At 44.3% G+C, this 19,537-nt stretch overlaps 1 protein-coding gene across 2 annotated transcripts in view; it reads right to left on the bottom strand.

Moving 5' to 3' along the window:
• TIMELESS (timeless circadian regulator) overlaps window positions 1-19,537 on the bottom strand; it is a 32,000-nt gene that overhangs the window by 7,007 nt on the left and 5,456 nt on the right. For both annotated transcript variants that reach the window (XM_041757200.1, XM_041757201.1), the window contains exons 2-16: window positions 11,274-11,438; window positions 10,991-11,144; window positions 10,756-10,870; window positions 10,597-10,659; window positions 9,778-9,879; window positions 9,406-9,561; window positions 8,816-8,949; window positions 8,469-8,556; window positions 7,848-8,024; window positions 7,041-7,258; window positions 6,702-6,805; window positions 6,400-6,569; window positions 1,541-1,675; window positions 1,290-1,441; window positions 87-184 (exon numbers count right to left, since the gene is read on the bottom strand). In XM_041757200.1, coding sequence (XP_041613134.1) covers window positions 87-184; window positions 1,290-1,441; window positions 1,541-1,675; window positions 6,400-6,569; window positions 6,702-6,805; window positions 7,041-7,258; window positions 7,848-8,024; window positions 8,469-8,556; window positions 8,816-8,949; window positions 9,406-9,561; window positions 9,778-9,879; window positions 10,597-10,659; window positions 10,756-10,870; window positions 10,991-11,144; window positions 11,274-11,370 — 1,963 coding nt within the window. In that variant the 5' untranslated portion in view covers window positions 11,371-11,438. The remainder of the gene's footprint in view (window positions 1-86; window positions 185-1,289; window positions 1,442-1,540; window positions 1,676-6,399; window positions 6,570-6,701; window positions 6,806-7,040; window positions 7,259-7,847; window positions 8,025-8,468; window positions 8,557-8,815; window positions 8,950-9,405; window positions 9,562-9,777; window positions 9,880-10,596; window positions 10,660-10,755; window positions 10,871-10,990; window positions 11,145-11,273; window positions 11,439-19,537) is intronic.

Raw genomic sequence — 19,537 nt, 5'->3', positions numbered from 1 at the left:
AGAAAAAGGGAGGATTGTGGGTCTCTGTGATGCTGGTTCTAGAGAAGAGCTGGGAGGAGAGAGGTGTGAAGGAAACAGAGACTCACGGGGAAGTGGGGCACTGATGATTTGTTTCAGGAGCTGGATCTCTTCCTCTACAGAAATGTCTTGTGAGCCAAACACATCTCCTTCTGGCCATACCTCCCTGGAGCACAGAGAAAAAAAAAGACTTTAACCAGGGGAGATTTGAGTCATAATTTGAAGTAGGCAAAGGAATTTAGACTCATCTCTCATTTGGTAGCCAGAAAGAGAATGCAAACTGTTACCTCAAAGAGTATACAAAGACTCTAGGGAAATTTTCCCTCAAAAGCCACAGTGCAATGAACACATAAGAACAAAATGCAAACAACCTAAATGTCTGACATTTGGTTAGACAAATGTACATTTGACATTGCTGTTAACAATTATGGCAATATATCTCATGAGAAACAATGTTCGTGATATACTGAGAAGAAAATATGAAACAGTATGTCAATATTGTTTTTATAAAAAAAAGCTGAGTATCTGTATAGATAACCCAGAGGGAAAAGAATCAGAAAGATTACTCATCAAATTGTGAAAGATGATTATCTTCAGCCAGTAGAATTATCTACATTTTTCCCCCAATTAACTGTGCTTTCTGGTATTTCTCAAAAATAAAATAGAAGGGATCCCTGGGTGGCTCAGCGGTTAAATGCCTGCCTTCGGCCCAGGGCATGATCCTGGAGACCCAGGATCAAGTCCCACATCAGGCTCTCTGCATGGAGCCTGCTTCTCTCTCTCTGCCTGTGTCTCTGCCTCTCTCTCTTTCTCTGTGTCTCTCATGAATAAATAAATAAAATCTTAAAAAAAAAAAAAATAGAAACAGGGACACCTGGGTGGCTCAGTGGCTGAGCATCTGCCTTCGGCTCAGGGCGTGATCTTGGGATCTGGGGATTGAGTCTCATATCAGGCTCCCTGAGAGGAGCCTGCTTCTCCCTCTGCCTGTGTCTCTGCCTCTCTCTGTGTGTCTCTCATGAAAAACTAAATAAAAATCTTTTAAAAAGAAATAAATAATAAAATAAAATAAAATTAAAAAAAAAAAAAAAAGCAAAACCCCCGATAAGCCAATCAAAACTCCCCAGGACTCTGTGCTCCGTATAGAGCCCCTGTGTTGCTGATGGGACTTCTCTCTTTCAAAGACAAAGAACCTTGTACCACAGTGAAAGCCTCCCTCTGCTCCCAAAAGTCCAGGAGCTGGATCCAGGAGGATGGATGGGCAGGGTGCTTACCGGGCAGACCTAAGGAGGGTCAGGGCCTGTGAGGCCTGGCCAGCCAGGAGACAGTCCTGGATCCGCACCATGGCTTCTGCCCGCTGCTCTTCTACTGGCACTTCTGAGGCCGCATCAAAGGGAACCACAGAGTCCAAGCTGAGGTCGGGATCCTAGAACAGGATTAGGGCTATGGGAACAGGGGAGGGGAAACCCAGATGTCCTATTAGTGCACTACCCATGGGAAAGGTAGGGTTTCTCCTACTACCTACCTGGGCACAGCATTGTAGCTGCTCAACCAGGGACGGCCACACAGCCTCTAGTTCACCTGCATTATAGGGGACGTGATCAGAAGCAACAGGCTGACCTACGGCCTTCTTTTTCTTCTTTCTCTTCTTTTGTTTGTTCTACAGAGAAAGAACTATTGTCATGATGGCAGGAAAGCTAAGAGGACATTTTCCCATCAATGTCTTCTCTATTAATTAATTCATTAGGGATCCCTGGGTGGCGCAGCGGTTTGGTGCCTGCCTTTGGCCCAGGGCGCGATCCTGGAGACCCGGGATCGAATCCCACGTTGGGCTCCCAGTGCATGGAGCCTGCTTCTCCCTCTGCCTATGTCTCTGCCTCTCTCTCTCTCTCTCTGTGACTATCACAAATAAATTTAAAAAAAAAAATTAATTCATTAAAGGTCTAAATTAATTCAATAGTCACAGAGTGAACACTGTGTGCTATTCATAAGCAGTAAGAAAGCAACAGTGAGAGTGAGTGGTATATTTCCTTGCCCTTGAGGAACACACAGTCCAGTGGAGGAGACAGGTGAGTATATAAGTAAAGTATATTACAGTATGGATAAACTTAGAATATGGCTGGGCATAAAATGCCACGGCGAGGGACACCTGGGTGGCTCAGGAGTTGAGTGTCTGCTGCCTTCAGTTCAGGGCATGATCCTAGAGTCTCCGGATCGAGTCCCACATCGGGCTCCCTGCATGGAGCCTGCTTCTCCCTCTCCCTCTGCCTATGTCTCTCTCTTTCTGTGTGTCTCTTTTGAATAAATAAATAAAATCTTAAAAAAAAAAAAAAAAGCCACAGCAAAACAAAGGAAAAGTACTTGACTTATTTCTGGGGGTCAGAGATTTCCCAAAAGCAGTGATATCTTAAGCAGAAATTTATAGAATGAACAGGTTTGTTATGAAGATACAAAAGACTGTGAAAAGGCTTTGTAAAATGCATAGCACTACGTAAACATAATCTGTACTGTTTTTCTCCTGAAAAGCAGGAAAATGAGAGTCAACACCCCACCCTTGTCCCCTAGATCATGACTGAACCAGTTATGGGTACAAATAGGATGGACTAGGAGGCCCTTGAGGTTCATGCTCTATTCAAGAAACTCAGAATTTAACACATCAAAGGTTAGGAGCATGAGCTTGGGAATCCAACAGATCTGGATTTAAGTACTGACTCTTCCACTAGCAAGACCTCAAACAGGCTGCTTCAGCACTCTGTGATGTGTCCTAGTCCTACTGTGAGGATTACACGAAAGCCTTATTAGCACAGCATCTGACACAGTCAACACTCAATAAACAACAGCACCTCTTATTTCTGATAAGACAATAGAGTCCTGAATTAAAAATATCTTTTAGTAAGGTCTCACTGGTACTACTGTCTCTTTTAACTGCTGTTCTCACTAAATTTTGAGCCACAGCATATAGAATACAGGAAGATTTTTATAAAGCAGAGTGTCTGTCTGTAGGATACAAATTCATTGAGATTTTCTTCTTGTCTTAGACTTTAACATTTTATTTTATTTTTATTTATTTATTTTTTTTATAACATTTTATTTTTTTCATCACTGTGAAGTGTACTCTTTAATCCCCATCCTCCCACCACCCTCCTCTGGTATCAATCAGTTTGTTCTTTAGTAGTTAAGAGTCTGATTCTTGGTCTGTCTTTTTCCTTTGCTCATTTGTTTTGTTTCTTAAATTACACATGAGTGAAATCATATGGTATTTGTCTTTCTCTGCTGACTTATTTTGCTTGGCATTACTATCTCTAGCTTCAACCATGTTGTAAATGACAAGATTTCATTCGTTTTCATGGCTGAATAATATTCCATTACACACACACACACACACACACTATTCATTCATCTATCAATAGATACTTTGGCTGCTTCCATAGTGTGGCTATTACAAATAATGCTGCAATAAATAAAGAGGTGCAGGTTTTTCTTTGAATCAGTGTTTTCTTTTTTTTTTTTTTAATTTATGACAGTCACAGAGAGAGAGAGAGAGAGGCAGAGACACAGGCAGAGGGAGAAGCAGGCTCCATGCACCAGGAGCCCGATGTGGGATTCGATCCCAGGTCTCCAGGATCGCGCCCTGGGCCAAAGGCAGACGCCAAACCGCTGCGCCACCCAGGGATCCCTGAATCAGTGTTTTCTTATCTTAGACTTTTATTTATTTTTTAAAGGATTTTATTTTTAAGTACTTTCTACACCCAACGTGTAGCTCAAACTCACAACCCCAAGATCAAGAGTCACATGCTCCACTGACTGAGCCAGCCAGGTGCCCTTGTCTACAACTTTTTATTTTTTATGCCATTTTAGGCTCATATTACAATCTCATCTTTAGGGATCTGGGGACTGCCTATGGTCTCTATCTTTCTGTGTGTCTCTTTTGAATAAATATTAAAAATCTTAAAAAAAAAAAAAAGCCACAGCAAAACAAAGGAAAGTACTTGACTTATTTCTGGGGGTCAGAGATTTCCCAAAGCAGTTATATCTTAAGCAGAAATTTATAGAATGAAAGGTTTGATTATGAAGATACAAAAGACTGTGAAAAGGCTTTGTAAATGCATAGCACTACGTAAACATAATCTGTACTGTTTTTCTCCTGAAAAGCAGGAAAATGAGAGTCAACACCCCACCCTTGTCCCCTAGATCATGACTGAACCAGTTATGGGTACAAATAGGATGGACTAGGAGGCCCTTGAGGTTCATGCTCTATTCAAGAAACTCAGAATTTAACACATCAAAGGTTAGGAGCATGAGCTTGGGAATCCAACAGATCTGGATTTAAGTACTGACTCTTCCACTAGCAAGACCTCAAACAGGCTGCTTCAGCACTCTGTGATGTGTCCTAGTCCTACTGTGAGGATTACACGAAAGCCTTATTAGCACAGCATCTGACACAGTCAACACTCAATAAACAACAGCACCTCTTATTTCTGATAAGACAATAGAGTCCTGAATTAAAAATATCTTTTAGTAAGGTCTCACTGGTACTACTGTCTCTTTTAACTGCTGTTCTCACTAAATTTTGAGCCACAGCATATAGAATACAGGAAGATTTTTATAAAGCAGAGTGTCTGTCTGTAGGATACAAATTCATTGAGATTTTCTTCTTGTCTTAGACTTTAACATTTTATTTTATTTTTATTTATTTATTTTTTTTATAACATTTTATTTTTTTCATCACTGTGAAGTGTACTCTTTAATCCCCATCCTCCCACCACCCTCCTCTGGTATCAATCAGTTTGTTCTTTAGTAGTTAAGAGTCTGATTCTTGGTCTGTCTTTTTCCTTTGCTCATTTGTTTTGTTTCTTAAATTACACATGAGTGAAATCATATGGTATTTGTCTTTCTCTGCTGACTTATTTTGCTTGGCATTACTATCTCTAGCTTCAACCATGTTGTAAATGACAAGATTTCATTCGTTTTCATGGCTGAATAATATTCCATTACACACACACACACACACACACTATTCATTCATCTATCAATAGATACTTTGGCTGCTTCCATAGTGTGGCTATTACAAATAATGCTGCAATAAATAAAGAGGTGCAGGTTTTTCTTTGAATCAGTGTTTTCTTTTTTTTTTTTTTTAATTTATGACAGTCACAGAGAGAGAGAGAGAGAGGCAGAGACACAGGCAGAGGGAGAAGCAGGCTCCATGCACCAGGAGCCCGATGTGGGATTCGATCCCAGGTCTCCAGGATCGCGCCCTGGGCCAAAGGCAGACGCCAAACCGCTGCGCCACCCAGGGATCCCTGAATCAGTGTTTTCTTATCTTAGACTTTTATTTATTTTTTAAAGGATTTTATTTTTAAGTACTTTCTACACCCAACGTGTAGCTCAAACTCACAACCCCAAGATCAAGAGTCACATGCTCCACTGACTGAGCCAGCCAGGTGCCCTTGTCTACAACTTTTTATTTTTTATGCCATTTTAGGCTCATATTACAATCTCATCTTTAGGGATCTGGGGACTGATATGAGCAGCTTGAGTTATTCTAACAGTTACTAATATAGGATGAGATTCCAGACTTTCTGGCTTTTTATTTAGGGCGTTTGCCAGTTCACTATAATGCTACTGAAGTATAAACAAGAAGGATGACAGCATAATTACTAAGGTCTAAAATGACAAATCCACAGAGTTGGGCAGCCCGGGTGGCTCGGTGGTTTAGCGCCGCCTCCAGCCCAGGGTGTGATCCTGGATATCTGGGATCGAGTCCCATGTCGGGCTCCCTGCATGGAGCCTGCTTCTCCCTCTGCCTGTGTCTCTGCCTCTCTCTGTGTGTCTCTCATGAATAAATAAAATCTTTAATTAAAAAAAAAAAAGATTTTATTTATTTATTCATGAGACAGAGAGAGAGAGAGAGAGAGAGAGAGAGAGAGAGACGCAGAGACATAGGCAGAGGGAGAAGTAGGCTCCATGCAGGGAGCCCGACGTGGGACTCTATCCCGGGTCTCCAGGATCACACCCTGGGCCGAAGGCAGGTGCTAAACTGCTGAGCCACCCAGGGATCCCCAAATAAATAAAATCTTAAAAAAAAAAATGAAGATATTAAAAAACAAAAAAACAAATCCCCAGAGTTTATATGCTTTGTACATACTACATGTTTTGTAAATGTTTCCTGAGTGAATGAAGATATTTATGTTAAACTGGAGATTAATTTAATGAAAGAAGGAAACTACAGTAGACACACATCAGCAACACCAACAAACCTCTTGCCTTCCTTTGTTCAGAGTAGTTTTAACAGGTCAGCTTAAGCTGCAGAAATGTGAGGTGAGTTCCTTGGTCTCCACCCTTCCCTCATGGCTCTTCCCACATTCCAGGGCTGCCCAGTACCTGTACCACCAGGTTCCCACGGCTCCGACAGAACCGCTCCAACATCTTGAGGAAGAGGTGGGTGGTTTCTATCAGGTCACGAAGGAAAGAGCGCGGCTGGCATCTCTCATCAAACTTTCGAAAGAGAGCCAGGAACAGTTCTCGGTACTCCATCACATAGAAGATGTTGTCTAGGAATGGGGAAGAGAAAGGAATGGAAGGACTGGTCTGGAAACTTTGGAAAGGGGAGGGGAGACTGGAAAGAGTGAGATTGTGGTCAAGAGATGAGAAAAGCCAGGATTAGAGACAGGCCAGGGCCTCACTCTTGATGATGCGGCTGCTATCCCTCACAGCCTCATCCGGGGACATGTCCATCTCATTCACTGTGGCCAGCAGCTCCTGATAGGCCTTCAGGGCCAGGTGCATCCTGTAAGATGAGGCAAAGAGGAAAAATGGAGGACAATTTAGAAAACTGGCTCAGGGAAGCAGTACCCCTCTCCCCCCTTCCAAAAAGACAGTGCCATCAACACAATGACCCAGCTGGTCCTTGCTCCCCAGTCTGACCACCTTAATCCTGAAACAGGAAAGAAAGTACCACCCAGAATCCAGTCACTCAAGACTGCCCAAATGCACACTCTGACCCCAATTTTCGTCCCACTCACCGACGTGCCCAGGAGGCAGCCTCCTTGCGATCAGTCAGCATCATCTCATAGTAATTGGTGAGGTTCTGCTCAATGAAGTGGAAGGTACGGACACTGAGGGTCTCAGAAACCAGGCCTGGCCGGAAGGAGGCAGCTCGGTTGAAGGCCATGAAGAAAGCCAAGGCCCACATGTAGTAGGTCTCATCATGTTGCTGAGCCTTCTCCCGCAGCAGGTAATCCTAATGTCCAGAAAAAAAAGACCATCCCATGACCCCAGGGTTTCCAACTTTCTCCTTGTCCTATGATGACGGGATAGACCCTGGACACCATTACAGCAATATTCTAGGATTCAGAATGTCCAGCCCTCTCTTGTTCTCCCCAGGTCTCTCCCCTTCCTCTGGGGAATTTCTCCAAGCCATTTTTTTTTTTTTAAGATTTTATTTATTTATCAATGAGACAGAGAGAGAGAGAGAGAGAGACAGAGACAGAGAGAGAGTGAGAGAGAGGCAGAGACACAGGCAGAGGGAGAATCAGGCTCCATTCCATGCAGGGAACCTGACGAGGGTTTGATCCTGGGATCATGCCCCGGGCCAAAGGCAGGTGCCAAACCACTGAGCCACCCAGGGATCCCCTCTCCAAGCCTTTTTTAAATTGTCCCAGTGACCTACCCCCTCCCAACATCCTCATCATGTCTCAAGGGTGCCCTATACCCTTCCCAACTACTAGTCCACACTCCAGGGTTAACCCCCCCCAGACTCCTCCCCAGTTGCCCTTCTTCCACACCACTGGCCCCATCACCTCTCTCTTCCATCCTTCCCAAGCTCTCACCTTCACCGAGCCCATGAGCCGGTTATAACAATTCTCCAGGAACTCAGAGCAAAAGTCTCTGAGGAACAGTCTCACATTAAGGGCAGAGCGGCGCTGAATGGACAGCTCCCGGGCAGCTTGGCGACGTTTAGGCACCCTGCGAGGCTGCTTCCCCAAATCTGAACTGTAGTTTTGGAGCTGAGGGTGTGGGTCAGGGGATCAGAATTACTCCTCACCACCACCCTCCCCTTGCAGCTCTTTCCACATCCTTAGTGCTAGAATTTCCTCAGAAGAAACTCTTAGAAGGCTCCCTTCCTCTGGTACTAAGTGAAGATACAAGTAAAGACAATAATGTCGGAGGCTCTATTTCTCCTATTGTCTCCAACGTTCTAAGCCCCAGAACAAAGATGCTCTACTTCCAGAGATGATTGCTTACCTTTCTTTCTTTCTTTTTTTTCTTTTTTCTGATTTTATTTTTAAGTAATCTCTATACGCAATATGGGCCTGGAACTCACAACCCCGAGATCAAGAGTTGCACGCTCCACAGACTAAGGCACCCAGCATCAGGCGCCCCATCTGCTTACCCTCCTCCGGTACCCTCAACTCCACAATGCTCCCACCCCACATGGGGAGCATACTCACGTTGTGGAGACCTTTGTGAAAGATGAGGTCCCTCTCCCCAATGGATTTCAACCCCTGGACAATGTAGGAGCCCCCAAATCGAGAATGCCTGTAGTAAAAAAAAAAGAAAAAGAAAAAGAAAAAGAAAAAGAAAAAGAAAAAGAAAAAGAAAAAGAAAAAAAAGCCCAGAGTGATTCCTCAAATCTCTGGAAGCTTTATCTCCGTTCTCTTTCATCAGCACATCAGCGTGTTATGACTACAGAACGTTACCCAGTCACTACTGTCCTAGCCTTTGGCCCAAGTCCTCAGTGGGAAGGTTCCATACTGGAGGGATGGGAACATGGCCAGGGCACCTCCTGGTCACGCACCTGTTGCCTCGCTGAAGGGCTCGAGTCTTCTTTTCCGCCATCTCTCGCTGGCGCAACATCTCCAGTTCTGCCACATCTGTGCTCCGCTCCTGCGCTAGGCGTCCCTGTCCTACTCCTGCCAGCTGTTCAGGGTTCTAGATTTGGAACAAGGAGGAGAGAGTCAGAAGGACAGTCATTCCTTGTTCTAGGTTCAGTCCTTGGAGGAACAAAAAAGATGAAGGAACTAGGACTGCTGGAGGTGCCCCATACTCAGGACATGGCTACTCTGTCTGCCACCCACCTGCCCCAGATAATTCAGCCATTATTTTTTTTTAATTTTTTTTTTTTTAATTTTTATTTATTTATGATAGTCACAGAGAGAGAGAGAGAGGCAGAGACACAGGCAGAGGGAGAAGCAGGCTCCATGCACCGGGAGCCTGATGTGGGATTCGATCCCGGGTCTCCAGGATCGCGCCCTGGGCCAAAGACAAGCGCCAAACCGCTGCGCCACCCAGGGATCCCTAATTCAGCCATTATTTTAAGAGTGATTGTGGCTACACAGCAGAGACGTTCATAGGTGAAGAGCCTAGGGAAAGAAGCCAGGTTCTCACCTGGTCACGAAACATAAGCGAGATGATCTCTAGCACATGCAGACTCCACTGCTGCTCCGCAGGCGAGCTGGCCAGAAAGAGAAGCAGGTCATCCAGGCCACTGAGGTGAACTGCCCAGAGAAGCTGGTCATGGACACTGGCATCATCATCAATCCTCTGAGCAGTGAGTGATGAGGAAAGGAAGAGAGGTCATTCAGTTCCACTGCCCTGCCCTGACGGACATTCTCCAATTCATTCCTTGACCAAGTTTCCCTCTCTTGTCAGAGGGCAGAAAAGCAAAAAAAAAAAAAAAAAAAGAGGGGGGTGGGCGAGGGGGAGGTGGAGCACAACCTAACCAAGCATAAGAAAGCGGACAACCCAAGAACCTCTCACCTTCTCCTGATCAAGGTCGGTTGGAACATGGAGAATATTTCTGACCAGCAGCAGGATCCGTTCAATCAGCAAGTTGTCTTCCTCCTGCCGTTCCTCCCAGCCCTAGTCAGAAGGACAGTAAGAGGAAGAGACTCCTTGCAGAAGGCAGGCAGCATCTACTCTGGCTAGAGGACAGAGGCCCAGAGGAGAACCAGGATTAAGAAGGAAGAAAAGAGGAACACCTGGGTGACTCAGTGACTGAGCATCTGCCTTTGGCTCAGGGCATGACCCGGAGGTTCCAGGATCAAGCCCCACATTGGGGTCCCCGTGGGGAGCCTGCTTTTCCCTCTGCCAGTGTCTCTGCCTCTCTCTCTGTGTCTTTCGTGGATAAATAAATAAAAATCTTTTTATTTATTTATTTATTTATTTATTTATTTATTTATTTATTTATTTATTACAGTCACACACAGAGAGAGGAGAGAGAGAGAGAGAGGCAGAGACATAGGCAGAGGGAGAAGCAGGCTCTATGCACCAGGAGCCTGACGTGGGATTTGATCCCGGGTCTCCAGGATCACGCCCTGGGCCAAAGGCAGGCGCTAAACCGTTGCGCCACCCAGGGATCCCAATAAATAAAAATCTTAAAAAAAAAAAAAGTAGGAAGAAAAGAGTTCAAGCAGTCCTGAGGCAGCCAGAGACAATGGATGGGACTCTGTATTGCAAGGACTGGGACCGTATCTCCAAACTCCACTGTCCTGACAATGACCAGCCTGGAGCCCTGCCCAAAGGAGGAATGAGACGCTAGCAATCCCCTGGGATCCTGGAAGGTGGACACCCACTCACCAGCTGCAGCAGCTCATACAAAGTTTCACTGAGGACTCCAAAAGCCTTCTCACTGGCAAAGGCCTATAACAGAGGGGAATGGAGCCTTAAGTGGCACCCACCCTCTCCATCCCTACTGCCCCCAGCTTCGGCCCCAGGGACCCTGAAGGAGAAACTCACCTCTTTGTAGGCCTGCAAGTAAGCTAACACCTGCAGAAAATGGTGCCGTAAGCTAGGCTCCTTGGGCACACTGCCGAAACAGAGCAAGGCTGGTTGTGTCAAGTTCACCATCAGCCTGGGGAGACAATGAAGGAGGGAGAAGTTGTTCAGTGTTACCAGGATCAAACGCCAAAATCTATCAGCTCAAACACCAAGGGTTGGTGCATGGTAAAAGTTAAAAAGCTGGGGAACCAACCTGATAACAGCATCAAAAAGAGGCTTGTCCTGGCGGTGTTGGGTAAGGATGGGCAGAAGGTCGCTCTGCAGGATCTGGGCTGCCCCCAGCTGCTGCCGCACATCACGAGTGTCATCCTCATGCCTCAAGTAGCGGATCAAATCCTTCACGCTCTCTTCAGGGACAGAATAAACACTTACAAGGAGCCCTGGAAGGAGCTCCACTCCGGCCCACAGGCTATTCATACCCATGACTTGAGAAATTCTAGAGACTTTTTTCCCTGTTTCCGTAAAAAGGTACTCACCTAAGCAATCTGGTTCCTTGTGGTAAGTGTCTCCTTCTAAGTACCCAAGGGCACTACATGTGGCTAGAAGTTCACAATTCATCATGTTCAAGTCCATACACCAGTGGACCAGCCGAGAGAGACAGACATAAGGTAGGTGGAGACAGGACACAGAAATGATGAGGCCTGTAGAGACAGGGAAAGATAATAAAGGTAGGGTCTTCTCCATGAAAGGGAGAGGGGAACAGAACAGGACCCTAATGCTCAGAGTATTCTGAACAAGGTCCTCAAATGCTTCACTTTTGTCAAAACCAAATGTGCTAGGGACACCTGGGTGGCTCAGTGGTTAAGCGTCTGCCTTTGGCTCGGGTTGTGATCCCACAGTTCTGGGATCGAGTCCCGTGTGGGGCTCCCTGCATGGAGCCTGCTCTATGTCTCTGCGTCTCTCGCTGTGTCTCTCATGAATGAATAAATAAAATCTTTAAAAACAACAACAACAACAAAAAAATAAAAAATAAAAAAAAAAAAACAAAAAACAACAACAACAACAACAACAACAAACCAAAAGTGCTATTCCTAGTCCCAGGGAAAACTTAAATGCTTACATTAAGGCTTCTCCCTAATCAAAACCAAGGAAACTCCAAGCCTAAGAATTAAGCACCTGCTCCATACTCCAACTTGGATCTAAAACTATGGAAACGGTCTGTTTCAGAGTCAAGATAATGCATAGAAAAAAAGGGCGGCTAGAGAAAGGCATCAACTCTGAGACTTTTACCCTCAGGGGGCTCTGTAGCCTTTTGGAGGAAGGGGGGAAAATGATCCCCCGTCTCCCATCAGGCCTTCTCCCCCTTCCCCAGCCCTTACACACCCAGTTACAGCTCTAGGGCTAGGAAACCAGCATAGACCATTCAGTGCTTCTTTTTTTTTTTTTTTTTTTTTCCATTCAGTGCTTCTACTTAGAATCTGACACTCCTTGGAGTCCTGAGGCTTCTGAGGCACTGGGGATGCGGAGAGAAAATTCCTTCCCTCTCCTCCTCAAAGTTACTCTTAAATTTTGGGGATCTTAGTAGAAACTAGTGTCTAACGGAATGGGTGAGGAAAAGTATTAAATGGGAACCGGTTAAACTCCCTTCACTCTCCCCAGAAGAACCATCCTCCTTTTCTGAAACTTGTCCCTTTTTTTTTTTTTTTAAGATTTTATTTACTCATCCAAGAGAGACAGAGAGAGAAAGAGGCAGAGATACAGACAGAGGGAGAAGCAGGCTCCGTGCAGAGAGCCCGACGTGGGACTCGATCCCAGGACTCCAGGATTACACTCTAGGCCGAAGGTGGGCGCCAAACCGCTGAGCCACCAGGGATCCCCTGAAACTTGTCCCTTTTGATGAAGATCCCTAAACCTTCATCAGATAATCAAGTAGGTGGAGATCCAGAATCTTGGATGTTTCAGAACCTGACCCTAATAACGCAGATACACACACAAACACATTATATCCACTAACCTGTTCCTGTGAAAAACTGGGAACATCTGTCAGTCTCGTCCTCTTAGCATATTCAGCGATATTGCTCTCAGCCCTCGGCGGCTTCCTCTATAAAGACCTTTCCCTGCTCCTCTAGGCCCTACCTCTAGCCCCTGACTCCACCCTGTTCCCCAAGAGTAAATGAGTTGTGTCCAAAGGACCAGGGTTTAATGTCTGATGTTATCTCCTTGCATTTATGTAATTGGTATACTTCTCTAGGTTATCTGCTATCCTTCTACCCCCACCCAGTGCTACTCTACTTTCTGAATGCTCAGCCCAGCAAGAGAGAGCTGTAAAGCACCGAATGACCAAGAAGTCTGAAGGCAGACTTCTCTTCAATGCCCTCTCTCATGGGACCTCTAGACCCTCAGACCTGGACTCCATGTGGTAGGGGGATCTCTGATTCTCCCCTTAGACGTAACCATCTTTTTCAGCTGGATCACTGGTGTGTTTACATATGTGCACACACACACATGTGCACATACACACATATACACACAGAGTGAAGGGCTTCCCTGTATGCTCTCTCCAAGTGGTAGCAGGAAGCTTACAAAAGAAAACAGCAGAACTGTCAGTAAAGATGTTGAGTCGGCATATCCTCCTCAAAATAAGACACAGCATCACACTCTGGTACTAAAAATTGTGACATGATTAAGTCTTCTAATAACAGAGACAAAGCCACATCTGGGAGGCTCTAAGGCAGATGATCTCATACAGTCCTAGCTCCGCTTCCCCTCTATCTTTGTACTGTAGACCAAGCCTATGTAAAGAGTCAATATTTGTAAAATTGGCTCCAGGAGAGTACTCAGACATCTGCTTCCAACATATCACTTTACCTTAAAGGCAAAAATAGCGAGGTAGTAATGGCTACCTGTTTACCTGGCTACTGACCTAAGAGGGGGAGGCAAAAGGAGATGGGTAAGGAGGAGTCCTTGCAGACTTGAGAGGGAAGAGGTTAGGTAACACACCCAGGACTTCGGGTCCTAATCCTGTGCAGTTTTGACAAAAAAACAGAAAGCAACACGCAAAGCAGAGGAAGAAATGAGTCACAGGTCACGAAGCAAGCTGGCACTCTGGGGCCTACTTGTTAGAACTGGAATCAAAGAGTTCTCCCAGGTGTTTTAGCCGTTCCCGGTGGAAACACGCTCTTAGAGTCATCCAGGGGTGCTGGGTGGCTCAGTTAGTTGGGTGTCTGCCTTTGGCTGGGGTCGTGATCCCAGGGTCCTGGGATTGAGCTCCACATGAGGCATCCTGCTCAGCAAGGAGACTGCTTCTCCCTCTCCTTCTGCCTCTGCCTGCAGCTCCTCCTGCTTGCGCTCTTTGTCAAATAAATAAATAAAGTCTTTAAAAAATTTTTAATAATAGAAAAAATCATCCAGGGGACAGAAAACTTATAGTTCACTCTTCTCATTCATTTAATTGGAAGCTCCTCATTTTGTCTATCTGCTCTTATCTCTCCCAGACCGCTTACAATCTGATCGTCTTCTCCTCCTCTGCTAAGTGTTAGCTTACGCATTTCTGAACACACTGAACTTCTTTCATGTGCGAATCATTCAGGAAAAACTTAACACAAAGAACAACAGTACGACGGCCACACCATGGGGTCAGAGTCCTGGCTTCAATGCCTCCCTCTGTTTTTCACCAAGTCAGTCACAGAAAGGATGCTGTGGCGGCCATAGAGTTGCTCACTCAGATATTTCTCTTCAAGAAAGACCCTGTCGTTCAGCTGCAGAGAATGTGGCTTGCTGACAGACCTCCAGGATCCACCTCCACTCTGCTTCCAGGGAAGCCCCTTAGCTAATGATAAGCACAGGAGTCCTGGGGCCTAGCCATTTCTGTCCAACAAGGACTCCTCTACCAGGCAACCCTTGCTTCTGAGTTTCTCATTGGCTTGGCTGAGACTGGCAGAGCAGCCCGGGGGAGAGGCGGGGTGGGGGGGGACAGGGAGGTTCTGGTTGCCCCCAAACTCACTCCCCCTTTGATCTATCTCCTGACTCCATCTTAGTGTCTGCTCCCCGCAGGATCCCACGTCCATTATATGGTTATTATACTGTGAGAATCCAGTGAGTTCTATCACAGCATGCTGTAAGCTCTGATGGATAATACAAAGTTAAAATAAAAATCAGCAGTTCCCATGCTTCATGATTTCATGTACCAGTATATATTTCCCCCAGACTGGAGAAGCCCCTTGACTGCTAAGCATATTAAAGACAGTGATATTAAAAATAAAAACAAACACTTTTTAAAAACCCCACTAACATCTATTAACACCAATGTTTCATAAAAGAAATAGCTTAACACACACAAAAAAAGTAGATATGCTATGCCCTTTCCCTTTCTTTTAAAGTATATAAACAAGTCTTTATGAAAAACTCCCTATGTTGTCCTTCTGTTTCTCATTTGACTTCAGGTTGATAGAAACATTATTATAGACTACTACTGTTCCACTCACTGACACTCACGAATCATTGACTTTTTTTTTTTTTTTAATTTATGCATGAGAGACACACAGAGGGAGAGAGAGAGAGGCAGAGACACAGGCAGAGGGAGAAGCAGGGTCCATGCAGGGAGCCCGATGTGGGACTCGATCTCGGGACTCCAGGATCACGCCCTGAGCCAAAGACAGACGCTTAACTGCTGAGCCACCCAGGCATCCCAGGAATCACTGACTTATATATTTATATACTATGTATATCATAAAAGTTGTCAACCAGCCCAACAAAAGGAAAGCTCCCTAAGGACAAGGTTTCATTTTACCGTTTATTGCTGCACTCCTTAATGCCTAGAACAGTTTGGCATATAATTAGCATGTAATACATACTTGCTGAATGAATGAATTTTGAATTAATGGATTATCCTGAGTCATAACCTCTGAACCAGTGAGCCCAATTTGGTGATTATAACCCAAGAAAACCATTCAAAAAAGACAGGAAATCACTTATGCAAAAACAAAAATAATACCTCTTCCTAGTACACTCTAAGTTTATAAAATGCTTTCATTTCATAGCTTTATTACACTTTTTTTTTAAATAATGTTACCGTATTTTTTTAAGATTTTATTTATTTATTCACGAGACACACACACACACACACACACACACACACACACACAGAGAGAGGCAGAGACACAGGCAGAGGGAGAAGCAGGCTCCATGCAAGGAGCCTGATGTGGGACTTGATCCTGGGACTCCAGGAGCACACCCTGGGCCAAAGGCAGGCGCAAACCGCTGGGCCACCCAGGGATCCCTTGCTTTATTTATTTATTTATTTTTTTTAAAGAATTTTTATTTTATTTTATTTATGATAGTCACAGAGAGAGAGAGAGAGGCAGAGACACAGGCAGAGGGAGGAGAAGCAGGCTCCATGCCCCGGGAGCCCGACGTGGGATTCGATCCCGGGTCTCCAGGATCGCGTCCTGGGCCAAAGGCAGGCGCCAAACCGCTGCGCCACCCAGGGATCCCGGATCCCTTGCTTTATTACACTTTGAACCTCACGACAGTTCTAAGTGATAGATACAATCATTTCCATTTTACAGACGAAGAAACAGAAGCTCAGAGAGAAGGAACACTTCAGTAAGATGTTTATAGATGAGTTACCTTTAAAGGTAAAGGCTTAGAAACAAGCCAGATATCCCAAGCTTGAGGAACAGCTAGGAAAACCTGGGAATATCAGTAAACAATATGTCATATAAAAACTCACTGCACGCTAAAATTCAAAAGCTTATATTAAAAAAGGGCACATGGGGCGCCTGGGTGAGTTGGTTAAGTGGCCGACTCTCTCAGCTCTGGTCTTGGGACCCTCTCTCAGGGTCCTGGGATGGCGCCCAGCATGGCTCTGCACTCAGCACGGAGTTTGCTTTGAGATTTTCTCTCCCTCTGCTCCTCCCCTTATATGCACTCTCTCTCTCAAATAAATTGTAATAAATAAATAAATAAATAAATAAAGGCACATAAAATAGAATGTTCACAATAACAACCATATAAAAATGTGAACGATCTGAGGCAGAAGAGAGATCTTGGAAATTAATAATAAAGATGTATCTTACATTTCAAAATAAAGGTATTCAGGGGTGCCTGGGTGGCTGTCGGTTAAGCCTTGGGCTCATGTCATGATCTTGGGGTCCTGGAATTGAGCCTGTATGGAGCTCCCTGCTCAGGGGGGAGTCTGCTTCTCCCTCTCCCTCTGCTTCCCCTCCCCTTGCTTGCTCCTGCGTGCTCTAATAAATAAATAATATATATGTATATTTAAAGGTACTGTTTTCAATTCTTGGGATGACATGGTACTTTTCAGTAAAAACAGCAAGGTAGGGGCACGTGGGTAGCTCAGTGGTTGAGCATCTGCCTTCAGCTCATGTTGCAATCTGCATCGGGCTCCCTGCATGGAGCCTGCTTCTCCCTCTGCCTGTGTCTCTGCCTCTCTACAGTGTCTCTCATGAATAAATAAATAAAATCTTAAAAAAAATCCAGCAAAGGTAGTCACTGCTGTACTCGCAGGCTTTCTCTTCCACCCTGTGTCTCCCAGCCCGAAGTCTCCTTCCAACCATCCTTCAGAAGGAATGAGGGCAGCTGGGCTGGTAGACTGAGAGTCCTTGTCTGTTCACGGATTCAATTCACAAAGATGCAGGAACCTGACTCATCTCTTCTCCCAAAATTCCCTTTTGTCTCTTCCTGCAGCTCTTCATCTTTGTGTTTTTGTCTTATTATTTTTTATCTCACATGGTAAATGAGTTTTGAAACAGCTCAAATTCTTGTGTTTCTGTGAACATGAAAGGTTAATTCTGGGGGCATCTGCTTCAGCTCAGGTCATGATTCCAGTGTCCTGATAGCAAGCCCTGTGTTGGAGCTCCCTACCCAAGATTCTCCCTCTCTCTCTGCCCCTCTCCATACCCTCTCTCTCTTGTGTGCCCTCTCTCTCAAATAAATAAAATCTTTTTTTAAAAATATTATTTATTTATGATAGTCATACAGAGAGAGAGAGAGGCAGAGACAAGGCAGAGATACAGGCAGAGGGAGAAGCAGACTCCATGCACCGGGAGCCCGACGTGGGATTCGATCCCGGGTCTCCAGGATCGCGCCCTGGGCCAAAGGCAGGCGCCAAACCGCTACGCCACCCAGGGATCCCCTCTCTCAAATAAATAAATAAAACCTTATGGGCAGCCCAGGTGGCTCAGCGGTTTAGTACAGCCTTCAGCCCAGGGTGTCGTCCTGGGGTCCCAGAATTGAGTCCCATGTCAGGTTCCCTGCATGGAATGGAGCCTGCTTCTCCCTCTGCCTGTGTCTGTGCCTCTCTCTCTCTCTCTGTCTCATGAATAAATAAATTAAATCTAAAATAAATAAATAAATTAATTAAATCTTAAAAAAGACTTAGAAAAGGCTAATTCTGATGCACAGACAAGAGAGTAGGATGTCACTATAGTTAACTAAATCCTCTCCTCCAGCAAAGACGCAAAAGGAGAAACTATATGCACTATTTCCAGGCATGGGACAGAATAAATAAACACAAGTCTGTAATTTCTCTTTGTTCTAATCAGAGCACTTTATTACGCTTCCTGAATTTTCTGCTTTGAAAGCAATTCCCTCCATGCTGCCTCTTTCAGTCACAACACAGGCAAAACAGGAAAACCAGCCATTCAAGCTTGCCAAAGAACCGATAGAAAAGAAAGAAATTCTTTTTTTTTTTTTTTTTCATCAATAAACTCCTGAATAGGTTTTGGGTTTTTTTTTTTTTTTTTTTTTGATTTGTTTGTTTTGTGAAATGCTGTGGTTTCCAAACTTTTGGATTTCATAGATGGGTTTTTTTTTTTTTTTTTTTTTTTTAATTTAAGGAGACTAACATAAGGTTGCCAACTTTAAATTTTGTAACTCAAGGACACTGACACACACATTCCTCATATATTGCTGACTATAAAACAGTTCAGCTGCTGTGGGAAATAGGCAATTCCTCAAAATATTAAACACAGAATTATCATAAGACCAAGCAATTCCACTCTTAGGTATTTATCTGAGAGAATTAAAAAGTATGTCCACACGAAAGCGTGTACATGAATGTTCACAGCAGCATTATTTATAGTAGTCACAATGTGGGGAAAAAAATGTCCATCAACTGATGAATAAACAAAAAGTGGTATATCTATACAATGGAATACTTGACAATACAAAAGGAACAAAGTGCTGATACATGCTATGATATGGATGAAACATTATTTTCAGTGAAAGAAGCCAAACACAAAAGATTACATACTATATGATTCCATGTATGTATGAAATGTCCAGAATAGGAAAATCCATGGAGACACAAAGTAGATTAGTGGCTGCCAGAGCTGGGAGAAGGAGAGGTGGAACACAGCTAGTAGGTACATACAGGGTTTCTTTAGGGGGTGATGAAAAAAACTCCAGTGTTAGATAGTGCTAATGGTTATACAACTCTGCAGACTGAACACTTTAAATGGGTAAATTTTATGGTCTGTAAATTATATCTCAATAAAGCTGTTACAAAAACAATCCCATGCCATTACTATATATTCTATTTTCACTATTTAAACATAAAACAAAAACTAAGAACAAAATCTCAGGATAAAGTACAGTCCATTAAGTTTAATAAACTAGAATTTATGAAAAAACTAATTATATTTTACTTTCAAATTTCATCATGGACAGATGGGAACTTTGTTAAACACCTTAGACTCAGCAGACCTGGACATTTAAAGGGATGTTAGTTACTTCTCCCACTCCACTAAGTACCAAGTGGTTCAGACGAACCAATATTCCT

Source organism: Vulpes lagopus, chromosome 5 (assembly GCF_018345385.1).
Source record: "Vulpes lagopus strain Blue_001 chromosome 5, ASM1834538v1, whole genome shotgun sequence".
Taxonomy (NCBI): Eukaryota; Metazoa; Chordata; class Mammalia; order Carnivora; family Canidae; genus Vulpes; species Vulpes lagopus.
Note: the sequence above shows the minus strand (reverse complement) of the source record. Positions and strands in the feature narration are given on the sequence as shown.